Here is an 18,441-nt window from a genome sequence, read left to right on the forward strand (position 1 = left end):
GAAAGGTTGGCCCTTCAAACCCACCAGGCGCTCCATGGGGGAAAGATGAGGCAGTGGAATTCCATAAAGATTTACAGTTTTGAAAACCCCAGAGAACAGTTCTACCCTTTTCTGCAGAGTTGCTGTGAATTGGAACCAACAGGCATCAACGTTACAAGTTCTTGTGAGGATCATATGAAATCAAAGGCTATGTAAAAAGAAGGAAATGTTAATAACTAGTTAAATCAGTTACCTGCCCTTATTGATTGATCGATTTAATGCTTTTCCTGTATCCTCTGCGAGTGGCGTATTGTGGTAAGATCCTCCAGTGACTCATACATGGGAACTCCATGTAAAGGCATGATGGAAATAAGAGGGAACACTGAGAAGGGTTGTTAGCTCAATTGGTTGTTACAGTTTTGATACATAAAAAAGCCCCGCTCAGAGGCAACATGCTGGTTCAGTCTGGGGTGGTAAGGGCCTAAGAAGGGACGATGGTGTTTTTGACTTCGAATCCAATGTCCTTTCCAAAAAAGAAATCTCACTGCCAACATTTCACCAGATTATAGAAAGTAAAGGAGGCTTTTAAAGAACAGCCTACAAAGAGAATGCCTAAAATTAGCACTCACCCACTTGAATATCTGTCTTAACTTCCATAAGCCTTAATCATAAGAACAAATGAAAGCCGGCTTTAAAGGCCCAGATATTGTATTTTTTTTAATCACTTCCTTTTAAGAAGCATTATTTCTCAGCAAGCTGCCATTTGTTCCTCTGGCAACTGCAATTCACAGATTATATTGCTGAAGGTTGTTCATTGTTGCTCCTTCTCTCTCTCAGCAACAGATCAACTCCCAGCAACCACGATCGGATACAGCGTTTGAGGCAAGAGTTTCAACAAGCAAAGCAGGAGGAAGATGGAGAGGACCGCCGACGGACCTATAGCTTTGAACAGCCCTGGGTGAGTCATCGGTCCTTCAGCACCTTGAAGAGCCCTACAGCTTTTTCACAGCAGTAAAGGCCGCTAAGCTATGACCTCAGCGCTCTCTGCACGGAGACAAGATGGAGCCAGATTCCTTTGACCTTTAACTTCTTGACCTTTTCTTTTTATTTCCATCTGGGTTTCATCGTTGCTAATTTCATTTTATATCTTTTTGTACCATCTGTCCATTGCTGTTACCTTAGGATAAGTTGAACAAAAAGTATTTTTTGAAATTGATACATCTTTTCAAAAAATACTTTTTTTGAAATTGATACATCTTTTCTGTGGGTATATTTTTCTCAGAATCAAAGAGCTAAAAAAATTGCTTAACAAGTGTCTCATAGGCATCTGCTGTGTACAAAGTTCAGTGTGTCGTGCTCCTGTTTCTTAACTCCCCCTCATTCTCCTGATGTGAGCGTCATACCTGGCAACAGGCCTGTTCTCGTCCATCTCCCGTCTGCCACCAGAGTGATCTTTTAGGGCAGCCCTTGAAATGAATCCTCACTGTCCACAATATGGCGAGCGGATCCACTACCCCCACCAGAGCTCCTGTTCGCAACTAAACCAATTTATCATCCTGGTTGTTTAAAAATGAGAAGCATTCAGAAGCACAAATTCCAAGATAAGACACCCCCCCCCCCTGAAAAAAGTTAAGAAATATTTGAAAAAGCATGAGGTATTAAGGGACTTCCAAGGGAAGCTCTGCATGGACCCGTGGTGGCTAGTTGGTTGTGCATTGAGTTGCCAGTCATAAGGTCAGTGGTTTGAGTCCACCTGACATTTGGCAGCTTTTACAACATTATAAGGTTTGCAAACCCAAAGGGGCAGTTCTTCTCTGTGGACCCTTTTGGGTTTCAGAACATTTGAATCTCTATTTTACCATACGCACTACCAGTCGGTTGATTACAGCTCGTGGAAACCTTATAGGACAGAGTAGAAATTATCCTGTGGGTTTCTGAGGCTGTAACTCTTCATAGGAGCTGAAAGTCTAATCTTTCTTTTGCAGAGTGACTGGTGGGTTTGAAGAGCTGACCCTGAGGTTAGCAGTCAGACTCATAAACCACTGCGCCACCAGTGCTTCTTACTGGTTGTACAGTAACCTCTGAAGATAACAGATTAGAGCTGCTGGCTGCTCAGTTCCTAATGAAGGTGAAGTGATACTCGGAGAAAACTCCAAGTTCATGTAATTTGCACTGTCCAAATATATCCTTGGATCCAAGGACACTCTGTGAAGTACAACATGACCTAAATATTTAGTACAACACAAACTACTTTAACTAAAGCCCACGTGCACATCTTCTATGTCAGGCTGGCTAACACTATATTAAAATATCCCGCTTTCTTATGAAGGAACAGAGTGAAGAACGTTATATGGCATATATTCTAGATCTCAAAAACTAGAGTGCATCAGGGAAAACTCATGCCAATTTTTAAAGCCACCGGTCACGTATACCCAGAAACAGGTCTCACATTGGCAGCACCACAATGCATGCCGTCACGGTCACAAGGTACTTAGGATAGGAGAACCTAGCATGATTTTTTTTTTTGAAAGTCCAATCAACACAGTATTTTGACTATACCCGGCACTCCTTTCAGGCCTGGGAATAATTAAAAAAAATAGAAAGAAAGGATAAACAGCCTCTGTATGTTGGAACTGATGAGACAGACATGACTGAGGATCAGAGAAGGCGCCAGAGTCTAAGCACCGAGCGCTGTCTCCCAGTCTGGAGAGGTTGGCAAAGGCAATTCTGAAAGCCGCAAGCCTGAGAGCCTGGGAGGGTACAGAACCCTCAGTGGGCTAGGCCTCACTTAGAGGGAAAAATGCAAGTTAGGCAGAAACGGGTAGATAGAGGTTCATGAGGTTGTGAGTTTGTTTGCTTGCCCCTAATCAAAGTACTGAGTAGTTTGGTCAGTATTGGGGGAAGCCTTCGTGGTAGGTTTCCCCAGTTCTCTCGGGGTGGAAGTGTGTTAAGTGGTAGCTGTTCTGTGCACTGGATTATGAAATAGGGAAGAGCTGAGTGTCCAGAAAATGAGGAGTTCAAGTCAGAGGATCGAATACACCCAATTCTAAGGTAAACACTATGTGCATTTTCTGTTTTGTTGTTGTTGCTTACTGGTTTGGTTTGCTACTCATTTCTTCTTTACCTCCCCACCCCATATCGCTATTTTAAAATTAGCATAGCACACTTAGGAAAATAGCTGACATCTGAATTGGCCGGCAGGGCGTGGGGAGCAAGACAAAGTTAGGAGATACATGCGTTATTTTCATTTGTCAAAACAATGGGAGGAATGACACTAGAAAAGGCTTGAATTTTTAAAATGATGGTGATTTCCTTGGGAAGGGGTAAAGAGCCCAGTGGAAAAGGATCTGAGAGGTGGGTGATGGCAAAAAGGCAGTCAAGGTAGAAAGCAAGGGGCTGAACTTGTCACTCAGGAGAGGCCTTCAACGCTAGGCTGAAAGTTTGAAGACGCATGGTACAAACAAACAACTGACCCATGAGCCAGGGGAGCTGGCTTCCCGGTCCTTAGCTTTCTTATTTGTAAACCAAGTAGGAGAGAGTAATTAACTGGTTGTCAATGGCCAAGGCCTTTTTTAAAAAGTGAAATTTTAAGAGTATGTAAAGCAGCTGAGACAGGACAAGTCAAACGCTTCCGTTGACTCCAGAAGCCTGCCTAGATCCATCTGCCCACTCCAGGAACATCAACGATTTGAAAAATGTCCTTACACCAGCGCCTTCCACACCACCCGAGAGCCTTCTATCAATGCAGAATATAGGCCCCGCCTCAGACTCGGTGACTCTGCATATCGATAGGAGGGGTTTAACAAGGCCTGGATCCTGAAACCTGCTGCACACGGAGTCCCACTCCTCTTGAGTCTAGATCGCACCTCTGTGCGCCTCTATGGCTCTCAGGTGCCTCCCCCCCACCCCCATGACATTGCACACAGTGAGAAGCTTATGAAGGTATTTGTTCAAGGAAGTTAGAGGCTAAATTGGAGTTTGAGGAAGATGAATTCTGTGGGTAGAAAGAGAGGGCGAAAATGAGAGAACCGCATAGTCATTGATGAAGACAGGCGATTGACAGTCAGAGGTCAGTTGTCTGGTGATAAAATCCCATCATGAGATCAAGCTTCGCCTGACTTTGAGAGCTTGTGAAAGTTCAGCCACCCTATGGCTCACAAAAAGCACAAATTTGCCTCTGCAGCAGCGTTGCCTTAGCAATATGAACATTGTTATTTATGTCCCCAAATACAGATTTGATTTCCTTCTGCAGAAGATCACGTAAGCGGAGCCATTCTTAGGCGGCAAACATGGCAGACTTCATGTTAATCTGATTGTACTGTTGGGTGTAATTGACTACCTATACTGAAGAGATTTCTTAAAGCTGGCTTCCTTGTTATTGGGTGGTAAATATTCTTAACTACACACGTGGGAACAAAGGGACTGCCTAGAATAACGCACACAATGCCACTCTGAAGGCGGAAACAGCAGCTGCATATCGAAGTGGTTGCCATCCCCCACATCGAAGCACCGGGAGCAGCATGGTGCTGTTTCACTTCCACGTGCTTTCTGCATTTCAGACTAGTGTCTTTCCAACACTGCTCTCCTCCAAAGTAGTATTAAATCCCATCAAAGTTTTTGAGTGTTTACTATTATCTAGCCATACTTGAGGCTGGAAAGCAAACATGGAGGAGAATGCTTTCAGAACTGTACAATCGCCCAGAGACAAAGGAAACTCCAGTTTGCTGTGGTGTCATAGGAGTCCCTGGGAGTTTCAAGTGGTTCAGCATTGGATTTCTCATCTCAAGGTCAGTGGTTCAAACACACCCAGAGGCAGCTTGGAAGACAGGCCTGGAATTCTGCTTCTCAAAGGTGGAAGCCTGGAACACCCCAAGGAGCAGATCAAGTCTCCAAATAAGAGCCCTTCTATTCTGCACATCCCAGCGTCACTGTGGGTAGGAATTGACTCAATGTCTCTTAATAACAACACGCCGGGAGTATCGAGAAACAGAGGGAAGTGACGCCTGAGGTGTTTTGGGGTGATTAAGGAAGCTTGAAAGAACATCTCTCTCTCTCTGAAGTTGAATATATCGTATTTTTGAGTTTTATTGGCATAATTCACCTATCATACAATTCAATGGTTGAAACAGATGGCAAAGAATTGTGCAGTCATCACCACAATCAATGTTAGTTAATTTTGTTCATTCTTGTACCCATTATTATTAGCTCTCCATGCACCACCCCTCCCCCCAACTTCCCCTGCCATAACCTTAAGACACTTATTAATCCAGTTACGGGCTCTATAGATTTAGCAATCCTGGATTCGTATAAAGAAACGCATACCAAACCAACAACAGCAACAAAATCACACACCGAGAAACCTCAATCCAAGCGAAAGCAGAAATGAAGTCAGACTGTATTTTAAGTAGACAACAGAGAAGAACCAGAAAAGTAAATCTTGAAAAACTCAGATTGATGAATTTCTCTCTGATTCGCGACACATCCATATGTACAATCTCTATGTATCTTTGAGACTAGATGAATATTTGCTACGTCTTAGTGCCAGATGTTTTACCTTGGGAAATATGAAAATTATGTTATAACCATTTTTGGTTTCTTTATAGTATTTTTTTTAAAACTTTAATGGGGGCAGCGAATACATAGACTGTTGGCATATGTTTCCATGTTACTTACTCATTAATAGGAGCCATCATGGTAGGACAAATATTTTAGAAAATCTTATACATTTGGAAACTTAACTACTGAAAGTCATAGGTCAAATTATTGTATAGAAGAACACCATGGCCGCTTTAGACAGACAACTTGGCTTTCATGATTGTTTCCTGTAATGAGTGAGCAGGGAATTATTTGGCTGACAGGCTGATTACCTTAGGAGTGGAATAATTTCCCAAATTGAGGGGCAGAAGTTGACCTTTTCTTTCTTTCTTTTTTTAATGTTCCCATAATCAGGATCTTGCCACGCACTCTCCATTCTACGGATACATAAATGAACTCAAAGTGACTGTCATTCCTCGTAATGAATTCTAATAGCAGTTCTCATTGTCGCCGTCATCGGAGCGGCTCAGTTGTTCAAAGTGTAACCTGGCCGGTGGTTTTGATGATCTGTTTTACAAAATGAGCTTTGGCTATCTTTGATTCCACCCCCACCCCCACCCCTTTCCCATCTGTAGCCTGACCTTGAACAACCACTGTGTTTGGAAAGGAGGAGCCCATGATTCCACTCCGTGGGATGGTTTGTAATCATGTTGGTTGCAAAGAACCTTAGCTTCATCTTCAAGCTGCGCGTACAAGTCAGGCCATCCTAGGTGAAATTGTAGTACTTGTTAGAGATGCCCACACACAAAGTGCAGCCAGATGTGTTACACAGCAAAATCTCCAAGCCAATTACTTTCAATAAGGGATGCTGCTCCAAAAACATCCGCGGAGCCCTTTTCAACTCACCCGCTTTCAAAATAGGCTCCGGGAACTCCAGCTCTGCCGAGTGCACCTGTTCCTGGGCTTTTGTTCAAAATGATGTTTGGGCCCAAGGGAGCTGATTGGTGCCACAAAAGGTCTTTAGATGAGCAGAGCCCCAGAAAATTTCCTTAGATTCATAATTGAAGCAAATTCTCTTCTAAGTTGAGTTAGGGAAGGATTAAACAGAAAAGAAAACAAAACAGAAAACCCTACTTCTCCCCATAGTGTCAGGTGCCACCTAAATAAAGGAATCCATTGCTTTAAATCTTTCCTGACGATAATGGAACAATAGCTTAGGTTACGGGTATTACGCAGAGCTCAGATACGGACAGGACTCGGTGCTGCTTTTAAAAGAATTAAATTGCAGACTGCAGACATAAGTACAGTGTGCTGTTAAAACTTTGCAGATACCTGAGTGTTGCCCACAAGGAGACTGGCTGGCTGAGACGACTGATAGATGGGATAATGGAGCCTTTAATAGCTATATTGCTAAATCCTTTCTCTCCCAGGTTGGTAGTGACTGCAAGCAGTTTAGTCCGTCAGATAGAAAATTGATACTCTGCGATGTGAGTATCTTCTTCTCCCCCAAGCCCCCTTCCCAGCTGTCTGTCTGAAACAAATAAAAATCGGTCCTTTTGCTCCATTTTCCCTGCCTTGGCCTTCTAGGTGCTCCTCCTGCCCTTTTAGGGTTTTGTCTCCTCTGATGGGACAGTCAGTCCACAGCCCATGGCCACTCTGCTACTTCCGATCCTCTTATACATACCTGGGGAAGTGGAGAAAGTGATGGTTTTCTTTTCATGTTTACCTTTTTTTAAATTTTTTAAGACTTACAAATGGATGTCTGCTGTCATTGCCTCCTGGTGGGCCTCCATACCTTGAGTCAGACACTGCCATGGTAGTTGACAACCTTTCAGTGATATTACCCAGTGCAACCTGGGGAGAAATCATCTCCCTGAGAAGGAGAGCCAGAAACATCTACCATAGCAAATGTCCTCATAGCAAATGGTACAGTGGCATGCTGGGAGAATCGAAACAAGGTTCCCTTCTTTTAGCCTCATAGCCCATCCATCCAGTCAAAGCCTCTCTGGCCCATGGGCCAGTCTACCCACAGAGAACTGCTTTTGGCTGCCATAGTCACAGAGTCCTACAGAGGCTTGGTGGTGCTGTCAGATAAGCATCGGGCTACTGATCATCAGGCCGGTGGTTCAAACCCACTGTCAGCTTCTTGAGAGAGAGATGAGGCTATTTGCTCTCATAAGGATTTGTAGTCTTGGGAATCTCAGAAGGGGTTGCTGTGCATCAGAACTGACTCATTGGGAGTGAGTTTGGGTTTGGGTGGGTTTATCACTCAGTACTGGAGGATTCAGCCCAATTTACAGAGCTACCCTTTTACTTTCAATATTACCTGATGCTAAAAATGGGACCGTTAAGATGAGAGCAAAATAGACCCAGGCCCTGATTGGGAATGAGGAGATGGAGGTAAACACTGACCATTTATAAAAAGTTTATGAGGGAAACTGGCTGGCTCTGCAGATTTTTCAGCCCTTACTGCCCTCATTATTAGCAATTAAGCTTCTCAACATTCAGAACCCACAAGAAGAGTTCAATCGATAGTTTTATAAGTATAGTCTGTAATGGTGCACGCAGAAGTGGAGGGCCGGGAGGGCAGGATAGACAGACAAAAGTTAACTTTGTCAGGTTGAAAACAGATAAGTTAGTCTGCTGGAGAAAATAATGAGTGATATTGGCAAGTGATCTTTGCAAAGAGCAAAGAATTCACAGTCTTTATGTGATTTGGTGGCATAAATTTTATTCTGCGTATCCTGTTCTACATACTGTTATGCCATTTTCACCAGAATGTGTAGTTCGTATGAATCCTGGGGCCTAAACTCAGACTTTCAGATCTCAAGGGGTGTCCCCTGGTCTTGTTGTTGTCAGCAACGCCCTCATCATCTTCATCGTAGGTTGTGTTTTTTTTCAAAGCACACAAATCATTTATATTCTTTTGCTTCGTTATCTATTCCTACTCTGAGGAGACCCTAGTGGTGCAGTGGTTAAAGCAGTGGGCTGCTAACCAGAAGGTCAGTGATTTGAATCCACCAGAAAGACATGGCGGTTTGCACCGACCATGACTGACAGCATTAGAAACCCAGGGAGGCGGGGTCATTCTGTTCCCCTTGAAGAGCGCCATGAGCTGAAAAGGACTTGCTGACAGTGATTTTGGATTTGGTCTCCTTTTATACAAATCCTTTGGCGTCTGTGGAAATTCTTTTTACGATTCTTGTGTAAGTAAGAAATCTACCATAAATTATTTTAAACTACAACTATAAATTACAGCTCTATAAATCATGCATTTATACATTTATATATTATAGTATTCAGATGTGCACAAGGAAAAGAATCCTGGTGCTATAGTGGGTTATGTATTGGGCTGCTAAACACAAGATCAGCAGTTCAAAACCACCAGCTGCACTTTTAAGAAAGATGAGACTTTCTACTCCCATAAAGAGTTCCAGTCTCAGAAACCTACAAGGGCCATTCTACCCTGTCCTGGAAGGTCAACTTGGATTGGAATTGATTCAATTGCAGTGAGTCTGGAGTTTTATATACCTATACACAAACACGTATGCCTCTACACACACATCCATCCATACAAATACCTACACATCACACAGAGGTATGCGGGGGGGGGGGGAGATAGGATATTTAATAGTTATTGGCTGCTTTATTAAAATGTTTTTATAAGGTAAGAATAAATGCCACATCTAGGTCTCTATGAACAACCTGTGCCATGGTGTCTCTATGAACAACCTGTGCCGTGGTGTCTCTATGAACAACCGTGGTGTCTCTATGAACAACCTGTGCTGTGGTGTCTCTATGAACAACCATGGTGTCTCTATGAACAACCGTGGTGTCTCTATGAACAACCGTGGTGTCTCTATGAACAACCTGTGCTGTGGTGTCTCTATGAACAACCGTGGTGTCTCTATGAACAACCTGTGCTATGGTGTCTCTATGAACAACCTGTGCCGTGGTGTCTCTGTGAACAACCTGTGCCGTGGTGTCTCTGTGAACAACCTGTGTCGTGGTGTGCTGCTCTGGACCCTGAGCTGCTAGAAGTCTCAGCCAACTTACAGGTCAACGGGTCTTGTTTCTCTAACGTATCCTGTAACTCTACACTGTGAATATTTGCTTTCACTCTTTCCCCCTCCTGTCCTTCTCTTTACTAATTTTATTTGAGCAACTTTATATTTTTATTTTGGAAAAATAGGAAGAATGCGATTTAATTGAGCAATAGGCCTCAGGCCTTTAATTCAGTGAAACACTCTATGAGATAGACAGGTTTAAAAAAAAAATAAACATGTCTGCCGCTTGTGTTACCAAAATGATGTGAGAGTTCCCAACCTGAGAGGTGTATCTTAGTAACCACGGTCAAGACAGACCCCTGCTTGGGGGCTCGTTTGCGAAAGCAACATGCCTTCTTCTCTGCAGCTACAAATTCCTTCTTTTTCTCTCTTTCTGGTGGGAGTTTGGACTTTTACAGTCTTTGCCTCTGCCCTAGGAATTGAAACCACACTGTTTAAAAGTCAAGATGGTCACTTGTAAGACTGCTCGCCCAATTTACATTTTTATGAGCTCCTCATTGAGATGGTGAACTCAGAAAGGTGATTGTAGATTCAGGTCAAGAAGCTGTCTTGCCAGGATAAATTCAGTGACCCTAGTTGTTGCTATGGGCTAGCCATGTATGCATTCTCTCTCGAAACCTTTCGGCCCATTAAAGTTTCATCTTAAAGATCAGGGTGGTTCCTTTTAATGGCCCAGGTCTTTAGTGGTCTCTGAAGAAAGAGAAATGGAATAAAATATTAATAGCGAGGCTTAGGTTTTCCATTTTATCGGAGTGAGCATGCTCGTTTGAAATCTGTTGGGCTTCTGGTACCAGACTCTCTTACCCACCCCCCAGCCCACCCCAGCCCTCACATACACATTTGAAGGGTACCGGTCTCATGCGACCATCATTTCCTTGTTGGCATTTGTCTGGACCCAACTCCATGCACGCAGCAGTTCCGGTTCGAGGTGAACAGCATCGCCAAACACACAGGGGAGGAACTAGCAGCCTTTCCACTTCTTTGTCCTTTGTCAGTTTCCAATTCGTTCTCAGGCCTCTGGGAGGACCGACTTAAAAATACACCTGAACTTTCTGCAAGACCTTGCATTTTCTTTTCACATCTCCGCAAGCAGGGTGTCACAGAACAGCATGCGCTTAAGAAGCTGGTGACTAAATCTTGCCGCAGCTTGCCAGCTCTTGCGAGACTGCGTGACACCTGCGTACGGCGGAGGCCGAGGGAAAAAGAAAGGAGAATGGGGTTATTTTGGAGGCCACCACGGAAATGGTATACGCTTTTCTTGTTTGGCTTTCCCTCTGTCCATTGGCTTCGTTCAGGCACCCCCCCACCCATCCCCCAGAAAATGAAAACAGCTCCATTTCCTTTTTGGCCAGCCTCCTCCAGGGTAATGGGAGAAAACGCCTGTCTCCATCAATGCAGTTGAGGAACAAACCTTGCCGCTTTGTTTGCATAAGCAGAACTCACTTGGAGAAGTGCTTTTCTTGCTGAAGGCACTACTGATGTGTTATTTGAACTGTGCTGCAGAATGAGTCTCTGAACACACATTCATTCCAATGAGTGGTTACAAACACCCACTAGGAGAGACGAGGGTATTGTAAATGCTAATCTCCTCGCCCATTATTTTTGTATCGGGATATTTTTAATATGCTCACTGACTCTGCCCATATGCTTTGAAATTTTTGTCCTGTAGATTGCCTTATTATTGCTTACCACCCAACAAGATAGTGCTCGCCTGGCACAAAGAGAACAAAGGACGAGGCTTTGATTCCCGTTCAGACAAAAGCCAACCCTCGGAGGCGTTCTTTAGGTACCAAGCCAACGTGTTAACTTACAACTCCCCAAATGAATGCGAAGACTCCGTTATTTTAGAAAATGATTATCCAGTCCAAGCCTGCAGTTGACTTTCAACTCCCAAAGAAAAGCACTCACTTTTTGGGGGGTGTGTGAAAGATCTTCTTCCCTCACACTGTGCCGCTTTCGCCAGGCGGCATCGGCATCACCCAAAGAAAGGGAGGAAGTTCGCCACTAGCAAGAAGATGCTTGAGAGTCTATGTCACTGATGCTCTGATAAACTGTGGGATGCTTTGGAACGGCAGGGACCTCAGTCTCCACGTTCAGCCGAGTGCCTTTTGTTGAGATTCCTAGATTGAGAAAATCATCGAATAATCTACAGAGTAATCTGTCAGTCAGACAGTGAAACATCCACAGGGACATGGTCAATACCTGCTCTTGTTGGTTGTCCACGCCACTGAGAGGATTCCTGCTCATCATACATACAGACTTATGTCTGCTTGTCTGTCTGGCCATCCATCCAATTCTAAGGATGGATGGGACACAGCATGGCTGAGACACAGCAGCAGATGGTGTGCTGTTTAGAGTGTGCACCACATAGGGATTTCTCGTATTTAGCGACAGTGATTGAAAATCTTTTCTTTCTTTTAAAAATGATTATCATTGCTGTTGAGTTCGTGCTGACTTATAGTGGCCCTGCAGGCCAGAGTAGAACTGGCTCCCCAGGGTTTACAGGGCTGTAATCTTTATGGAAGCAAACTGCCACCTCCTTGTCTCACGGAACATCTCATGGGTTCCGTTTGTTGACCTGTCAGCTGGCAGCTGAGGGTGTGGCCGCCATGCCGCTGGAGCTCCTTCCAGAACATCCAAGCTCATTGTCATCAAGGCCGTTCCCACTCACCACACCTTCCAGGTCCCAGTAGAACTGCCTCCATGGGTTTCCGAGACTGCCCCTCTGGAAGGGAGTCGAAGGCCCTGTCTCCCTTCCATGGAGCTGCTGGGGGTGTGGAGCGGCTGACCTGGTAGTTGGCAGCCCTGCACGTAGCCCACTGCTCAGCCGTAGGGCGATGATTAACCCAGGTAAAGTACCATTACCCAATCACTCTCGGGCAGAAATTTTAGTGGCACCATGCGACAGTCTCTTTCTATAATGTTTGTAGCTTGAGAGACCACATGGCTACCTTGTCTTGGAGAGTGGCTGTGAATCGGGATCGTGCTTGGGTGGCTCTGAGTTAGAACTGACACGTTGGCAGTGGTTCCTTTGGGTTATTTTGATTTTGGTAATCATTGGTTCCAGTGGCTGTTAGCTTTCCGGCTTATTCTTTTGATGTGTCTTTGTCCCACCTGGCTCTCCCCCCGGATTGGGACAACACTGCACATGGAGAAGAGTGCTCCATTTAAGATCGTCTCGGTTCCAAATTCAATGGCCATTCTGTAGTAACACGGAGCATCAGCTTACACCGGAATTGTAACATTCGTGCATATACATGGGGGGGGGGGCGACTTTAAAGCATGTGCCTGCATTCATGGACTCTCCCACTTTTGTGAGTTATTGTAGCTTTTCTTTACTTTCCCTTTCTTTTCCATTTTTTGCACTAACTTCCTCTGGCCTTCTGTGAGCCTGCTGTCTTTGGCCATCTTTACAGGGAATGTAAGCTAGTAGTTGTGCTACTCCGTGTAGACGAGAGAAACAAATCCATGGACACACATATGTGTATAAGGAAGAGGTTTAGATACAAGAGCAATTCTACATTAAGAAAACATCCCAACCCAGTCCAGTCCAAGGCCATAAGTCTGATATTAGCCCGTATGTCCCATACCAATCTATAAAGTCCTCTTCAGACTCAAGAAACACATGCAATGAAGCCAAATGCAGGACAATCACAAGCCAGTGAGTGGGTAGCACGTCTTTGGGTCCAGTGGCATTGTAAGCATCTCAGTGTTGGCAGGGGTCTCATGAGGCTTCTCTGGCTTCAGAGGTCTGGTTGCATCCATGTGGCTTATCCAGCTCAAGGCACTAGGGTGGTTCCACGTGTCTTGTCAGCTGCCATGTCTCCCAGGGAGTCAACCTTGTCAGTAGAGTCTCCAACAGAGTGAACTGAGAGAGAGAGTGTCTCCTGCCTCTCAGAAGGAACACTGGATTTCCCAGAAATCTCAGGAAAAGGCCTTACCCACCCTGAGGTCTCATTGGCTATCTCCAGATTGATAGGCTCGACTCCACCCTAAACTCTGAATCCTCAAATTCACACCAGATTAGGTGACTACCACACTAGCTAATTTCAGTATTCGCCAAGCTGCCTTAAGAAGACTGAACACATTGCCCTTTCAGTTTCACTTTACATTCCAAAGCCAAAATGGAAACTTTAGATAACGGAGTCTTTAGGGTAAAAAGAGCAATTCTCTTCTTCTTTAAGAAGCCCGCCCCCCCCCCAATACCCTAAAACTGGGTTTTTAGAGAAACACACACACACACACACACACACACAACATCATTCTTGGAGGACGTGGGAGGTGTTTTTCAATCTGTGCTTTAGACTGCCAGTGAGATCAGCAAGCGGTGTAAGATGAGCCCTTTCTAAGCTTTCTTCTTCTCTTCTAGCCGAGCAACAAGCCATACCCGCAGAGCGGCCGGCACTCGGTGTCGGTGGAGGTGCAAATGCAGAGGCAGCGACAAGAGGAGCGAGAGAGCTTCCAGCAAGCCCAGCGCCAGTACAGCTCCCTGCCTCGGTACGGCCACCCCCTCCCAGCCCTGCAGGAAACCCCTCCTTCGAAAATTGCTCCCGCGTGCCCCCATGCCTGGGGAACTGCAGCGTCACCGGCTCATGGGTGGTGGAAATCCTTGCATGGCGTTTGAGGTGCCATATTACTATGTGGCAGGAAACCCAGAAGGAAAGGTGTCTGAAGGGGGTGCCAACATTTTCTTCACCCTGACCAAAATGGGGTATGAACCGTGTGTGGGGGTTTAGGAGTCAGACCTGAATCCAGTGTTGTTTCCCTCCTTCTACGTAAGACTTTTTTCTTATTTGAAAAATGAGAAGATAGCTCTCATTGCCCTTTGCTCGTGGACGAACTGGGACAAATGATCCTCTGTAAAATCTTTGTTTTCAAAATCATTGTATTGGGGGCTCCTACAACTCTTACCACAATCCATACATACATCAATTGTGTAAAGCACATTTGTACATTCATTGCCCTCATCATTCTCAAAACATTTGCTCTCCAACCAAGCCCCTGGCATCAGGTCCTCATTTTTGCTCCTCCCTCCCCACTCTGTAAAATCGGAAACCAAAAGCCAGCCTCAACTCTTGCTGAGTCAATTCTGACTCACCGTGACCCTAGAGGACAGAGCAGATGGCCCTGTGGATGGGTAGAATGTGACTCTGGATGGGAGTTTTGTCTGTCTCCCACAGACCAGCAGGTGGTTTCAAACTGCTGACTGTGCAGGTAGCAGCCCAACTCAGAACTGGCGCAGCGTGAGGCTGTCTCTTGTGTCAAATCCAGAGCTCTGGAATGTATGTTGTGATAGTTAGTCACAGCCCAGCAGCCTCAGACTCCATCCCAGACACAACGGGATTGCCCTGTTGTAGCCAGAGGCTTTTCATTGGCTGCCGTTTGGAAGTCGATCACCATTCCTTTAGGCCTGCTCTGTCTTCCTCTGGACACACCACGAAAGCTGGTCAGTATCATAGCAACGCACGAGCCTTCCTGACCAGCACTAGGAGCCACCTGGAGCGCCTGGGCTAGGAATTGATTACAAATCTCTGTCATGGAAAGTGAGGCTTCACTACTGAGCTCCACTGTCCTATAAAACGATGCCAAATTCACTGCCATCAAGTCCGTTCCAGCTCACAGCGATCTGCTAGGATAAAGCAGAAGTGCGTACTAGGGTTTTCCAGACTGTGAATCCTTCTTTTTGACCCCTTAGTAGTTTTATTACCATATCATTCACGTGTCATACAATTCAGTAGTTGAATCACATCCAGAAGGTTTGCACAGTCATCATCTCAATCAGTCATAGAGCATTTCCTCATTCTTGTGCTCACTGCAATTAACTCTCCACTTCCCCCAAGCTCCCCTGCCATGCCCCCAAGGAAGCACCAGTGCCCTTCTGTCTTTATAGAGTGACCCGTCCTGGAGTTCAGATCGAGAAAACCATTAAAAAACACAAACAACCCCAAACTAACAAGAATAGCAAAGTAAACCAGATAAAAACTTGAAAAAAAATAGAAAAAAGAAAGAAGGAAATATTAAAAACTAGAACAAATTTAAATGGATCCTAAGGGAGATCAAATGATAGGGTGCTAAGTTTTAATCTGAATGCGTAGGCAACAGTTCACTTTCCAGTGCGTTCTGCATGATAGCAAGCCTATTCACATCCCTGGTCAGAGGGGCTTCACCAGGGCATTAATCTACATATATTTCCCTTTATTTATTTTTAAAAACTGAAACAGCTTTAAAATGGGTCAAAAGGGCAATGAATGGTTAGAGACTACATTTTATCCTAACTACGTGTGCCATAACTGACTTTCCAATGTTCTCTGACTGGTAATGGGTCTACTCACATCCCTCAACTATGTTCAGAGGGAATTCACCAGAGGCTCAATTCGTGCGTGGCCCCTGCAAATGGATGGTGGGCTTCCGCTGTCACCCACAGCCCTGTGCAAACCAGGTGTTCACAATTTAAGCTCTGATACCATTCCCTCCTTTAGATTTGGATATCACTAACAATCCTAGGATCACATAGGCTAGTGTGCTTCTTCCATGTGGACTTAATCAATTGATGCCTCACTTAGATGGGTGCTTTTTTGAAAACAAGCCTTTAAGAACCCAGAGGCTATTCGTTCTGATAGCTAGCTTCCCAGGGGATAGCTAGCTTCTTCGTCACACTTTGCTGTAGCACACTTATCTTCAATGATCTCTTCATGGGGACAAGCTTCAAGCAGCACCGTGTCATAAGAATGAACTGTTCTTAGATTGGGGCTTCTTAAGTGCAAGCCCCAAATCAATTCATGCATCTATGGTTTATAGATGTCTCAGGTTCACCTTAGAGATATCATTGTCATTTAATGTTACAGAATATTATCAGCCGCCCTCCTGGGGCATCACTTCCACTACCATCAAGTCAATGCTGACTCATAGTGACCCTGTAGGCAGGGTAAAACAGTCCCTCTGCCTCTCAGAGCCTGCAAATCTTCACAGGAGTAGAAGGAGCTGTAAATCTCGACTGAAGCAGACTGTTTCATCTTTATGGAGTGAAGGTGCTGGTGTGTGTGTGTGTGTGTGTGGTGTGCCACACCACTCACCTGGCAGTTATCAGATAAGCACTTTCAAGTACGACACCTCCAGGACCCCATGCAACTACAGGGATTAATATTATGTTACTTACAGTGGAACCAAGGCTTCTTCTCTCTTGCTGTTGAATGTAGAACCTGAGAGAGACATTGATGGAAGCCAAGTAAGAAGAGTTGACCTATCAGGCTTTAAAGTTGAGAACCCCCTTCTGTTGGCCTCTTTCTATCAAAGGACACAAGGAGCCCTGGTGGTGTAGTGGTTAATCACTGGGCTGCTAACTGCAAGATCAGTGTTCAAAACCACCAGCCACTCCTCGGGAGAAAGATGAAGCTTTCTAATTGGGTAAAGATTTATAGTCTCGGAAAGCCACGGGTGCATTTGTACCCTGTCCTATAGGGTTACTGTGAGTTGGAATTGAGGGATCAATGGCCATGACATCTCTTAGGTAACTAAGCCTTAATACATCAAATGGATATTTATTTTTCCATCTTAGTATTTCCCGTATACATAGTTTATTTTTCTTAAAAGGAATTTTAAAGTGTTTAGCTTTCCAAACTTCTTCCAAACAATCACTCCTACAGTTGCAGTTCCTACAGGCATTTGTTGTTCTATTTCAAAACCATTCCAGATGACAAAAACATTTTGGGCAGAAAATTTCACAGGCTGTGTTGGCATGGAGCATATTGTTTTGAGTTTGAGCAAAACATTTTATTTCATTTCTTTTGCAATTGCTTAGCTACATAGACCAATCTAGGGAAAACGGATCTTGACTTAGTTTCTACAGACCTGGAATCTCTTAAATGTTAAATAATCACCATAGTAACTATCAGAGATTTACCATTTTGACACTGTCGAGATGATGTGGGCGTGAATGGACATCTCTTCACAGGTTGAGTGCCATCTGTTTTAGGAACTTCATTCATTCAAGCAATAGTTTTTATTTTGTAAAGAGCTCTTAGCGGTTCTCAACTCCCTTTGGGGTGGAACAACCTTTTCACAGGGGTCGCCCGATTCATAATAGTAACAAAATGACAGTGATGAAGTAGCAATGGAAATAATGTTATGGTTGGGGGTCACCACCACATGAGGAATTTATTCAAGGGTCACGGCGTGAGGAAGGTTGAGAACCACTGCTCTAGCTCCTACTAAGTTGAGTTTTCTTTTACATGACAGCATCCTTCACAGTGACCCTGTAGGTCAGAGTGGAACTGACCCTGTGAGTTTCTGAGACTGCAGACCTTGGTAGGAGCAGACAGCCTCATCTTTCTCCCGCAGGATCACCCCCCTAAAACAAATGTAGCCTTCTCACTTCATAGCGCAAAACATTAATATGGTCAACTGCTAACAAAAGGGTTGGAGCTTCTAGTCTACCTAAGGTATCTTGAAGAGAAGCCTGGCAATCTAATTCTGAACAATCAGCCTCTGAAAACCCCATGGCGTACCATCCTACTCTGCCACACATGGGAGTGCCAAACGTCTGAGTCCCCGTGAGGGCAACTGTTGGTTGTCAGTTCCTGAAGTTTAGATCAGAACAGGCCATTGGAGATCATCTTCTTTTACACACAAGGAAACCTGCTCAGACAAATTAAGGAACTTCCACGTAAGGTCATGTAGCTAGTAATAATCCTCTCTCTGAATATAAACCCAAACCTGCCCAGACCCTAAACGATTATTTTATAAAGTCCAGTACTACCAATCGCTTTTGTTTCCAAGTTTGGGGAAGTTAACTAGTGTAAAGTTCCCTTCTATGCGCTAGTGCCCTTAGAACTTGGAAGAAGGTCACTGTGGTAATCAAACA

The 18,441-nt window shown here is 44.6% G+C and overlaps 1 protein-coding gene across 13 annotated transcripts in view; it reads left to right on the forward strand.

Moving 5' to 3' along the window:
- Positions 1–18,441, forward strand: part of PARD3 (par-3 family cell polarity regulator) — a 746,206-nt gene that overhangs the window by 718,304 nt on the left and 9,461 nt on the right. For all 13 annotated transcript variants that reach the window (XM_075550306.1, XM_075550307.1, XM_075550310.1 and 10 more), the window contains 2 exons: positions 817–937; positions 13,951–14,078. In XM_075550306.1, coding sequence (XP_075406421.1) covers positions 817–937; positions 13,951–14,078 — 249 coding nt within the window. The remainder of the gene's footprint in view (positions 1–816; positions 938–13,950; positions 14,079–18,441) is intronic.

This window comes from Tenrec ecaudatus, chromosome 5 (assembly GCF_050624435.1).
Source record: "Tenrec ecaudatus isolate mTenEca1 chromosome 5, mTenEca1.hap1, whole genome shotgun sequence".
Taxonomy (NCBI): Eukaryota; Metazoa; Chordata; class Mammalia; order Afrosoricida; family Tenrecidae; genus Tenrec; species Tenrec ecaudatus.